Source organism: Phalaenopsis equestris, unplaced genomic scaffold, assembly GCF_001263595.1.
Source record: "Phalaenopsis equestris unplaced genomic scaffold, ASM126359v1 Scaffold000315, whole genome shotgun sequence".
In the NCBI taxonomy this organism is placed as follows: domain Eukaryota; kingdom Viridiplantae; phylum Streptophyta; class Magnoliopsida; order Asparagales; family Orchidaceae; genus Phalaenopsis; species Phalaenopsis equestris.
The window spans coordinates 641,439-643,686 of NW_018164757.1; the positions used below are offsets into that span (position 1 = coordinate 641,439).

General features: G+C 34.6%; 1 protein-coding gene across 1 annotated transcript in view; it reads left to right on the plus strand.

Annotated features, from left to right (window-relative positions):
- The first annotated feature begins 1,059 nt into the window (after positions 1 to 1,059).
- Positions 1,060 to 2,248, plus strand: part of LOC110025617 (two-component response regulator ORR5-like) — a 2,219-nt gene continuing 1,030 nt past the window's right edge. The window contains exons 1-3 of the mRNA XM_020726194.1: positions 1,060 to 1,194; positions 1,909 to 1,955; positions 2,043 to 2,120. Coding sequence (XP_020581853.1) covers positions 1,071 to 1,194; positions 1,909 to 1,955; positions 2,043 to 2,120 — 249 coding nt within the window. The 5' untranslated portion in view covers positions 1,060 to 1,070. The remainder of the gene's footprint in view (positions 1,195 to 1,908; positions 1,956 to 2,042; positions 2,121 to 2,248) is intronic.

The window sequence follows — 2,248 nt, forward strand, 5'->3', positions numbered from 1 at the left end:
GTCTTGACAATCTATGTTCCGCTTGACTGGTTTGAAGAAGTTGAATTAACTTGTTAAGTTAATAAGACATCTTGATCTGCCAAATAGCTTGATCGAAATGTCTTAAAATTTTCCCAAACAAATACATTAACAGAGGTTTCCGCGCAAGTCGATTTGCAGAGTTGGCATGTTAAAAAAAATTATTAAGTTGGCAGAAGTTGGCTCCCCACTTCACATCGACTCGATCTTGGACGATTTTGCAATACAATAAAAGCAAAATTTAATTTATATATCAATTTACCTGATATTTTTAACATATATCTTTAATTTCAAACAAAATAATTAAAGTACATAAAACATAAAATTATAAAATAAATAATGAAAAAAGCAATCACTTTGTTATTAAGCAAATAATTGTTTGGTCTCTAAATGAGATTGTAAAAAAATGAGCACATAGGCTCATGGACATAAATATAAAAGTTAATTATTATTTTATTGAGAAAATTGAGCCAAATAATATTTAAGTTAGCAATTAGTAGTTTTAAATGCTATGAATGTAAGTTTTTTTATATAGAAAATATACATTCTATTACCTCCTCCATAAATGTTGGATATATATTATTTAAATTAGCTTATTTATAAGTTAAGGTTTTAAAATTATTATCGTATTTATTAAAATGTTATAAATAAAGGAAACATGGTTGCCGAAATATTGCATATTCCTCTTTATTTGATATGTGAGATGACGTGCTGTGAGCTGTCGGAAACGAGAGCCAAAGGTGATGAACCTATTTCATACGGGGGGAAATCCAAGGTCAATCTTTCTGCGGGGCCCACATTTTAGAGATACGGTCGTTTCCGGCTCTACTTCCTTCTGCCACCGTAATTACTGCACTCACATCCACAATAACGCCACCTGTCAAGAGCAGAAAAAAGTGCTTGCGGTGTACGGCGGTGTTAAACTGTTTATCAAATCCCCACGGTATCTCTCTCTATAAAATCAGAACTGGAGACGAATAGTTCGCATTCCGATAAATCAGCCGCTTGCTCCATTTCTCTTTTCCTTTTCCTTTCTTTCAATTCAAGGCAGAATGGCGACCGGCGGTGGCGGTGGCGCCGGCAACCGTGGAAGGGAGTTTCACGTGCTTGCTGTTGACGACAACTCCGTTGATCGAGCCGTCATAGCTCGGCTCTTGCGTAACTTGAAGTACAAAGGTCCTCTTAACATTTTACTATTTCTTTTTTTATTTTTTTTTTATTGCAGTTTCGTTATTTCTTTTGGGATATGGGTGTAAGGAGAAAAATTTGCATACGTTTGTAGAGATGCATACATCGAAAGTTATTTAGAGGGTACATCGAAAGTTAAGGAGAAAAATTTGCATACATAAGACGTTTGTTGAGATGCGTACATCGAAAGTTATTTAGAGGGTACATCGAAAGTTATTTAGAGAGTATTAGGGGTTATATCCGGGTTACAGAAATGATACACGGGAGTAAAACCCGGATCTAACCCTCCATACCCTCCCTCTGAATAACTTTCGATGTACGCAACTCTGCAAACTTCTTACGCAAGCAAATTTTTTTCTTAAGACATTATGAATGAATTTGAGTTACGTTCTGCTCACTTCTCCGGTCATTGTTTAATCATGTACTAATGAAATCTTAGCACACATTACTGAAAGGCTTAAAACGAATTAGAAAAAGTTTATATTTTTAAAGCATCCAATCGCATTACATGAACAAAATCATAACTTTATGCACATGATCATACCTAATTATATGTATATATGTATTAATTCTATTCTGTTCTTACGTAAATATTTTGGATCTATCATTTTTTTTTCTTTTATATTTTCGACCATTCGAGTATCTATCTCTTTAGATACTTCTACATTTGTTTGCTTCTAATATTAATTGCTTCACGGACAGTGACAACTGTTGAGAGCGGAGTGCAGGCGTTGGAGTTGCTGGGCTTGGTGGGTTCATCATTTCTTCCCTTCTTCTTCTTCTTTTTTTTTCTATTTTAACATTCTAATTGTTAATTCTCTACTAATTTTTTGCAGGATCCAGACGTTAGTATGATAATCACCGACTACTGGATGCCTGAGATGACTGGTTTCGAACTTCTCAAACGTATCAAGGTAACTTTTAATTAACGAACGCTTGTTGCATGTGATTACCGCACGTAAATTTGCATGTGGTGTCGGTTCCGGACCACTTAAATACCATTTTTATTTTTAACTGCATGCAAGCAAGCAATAATTTTTCC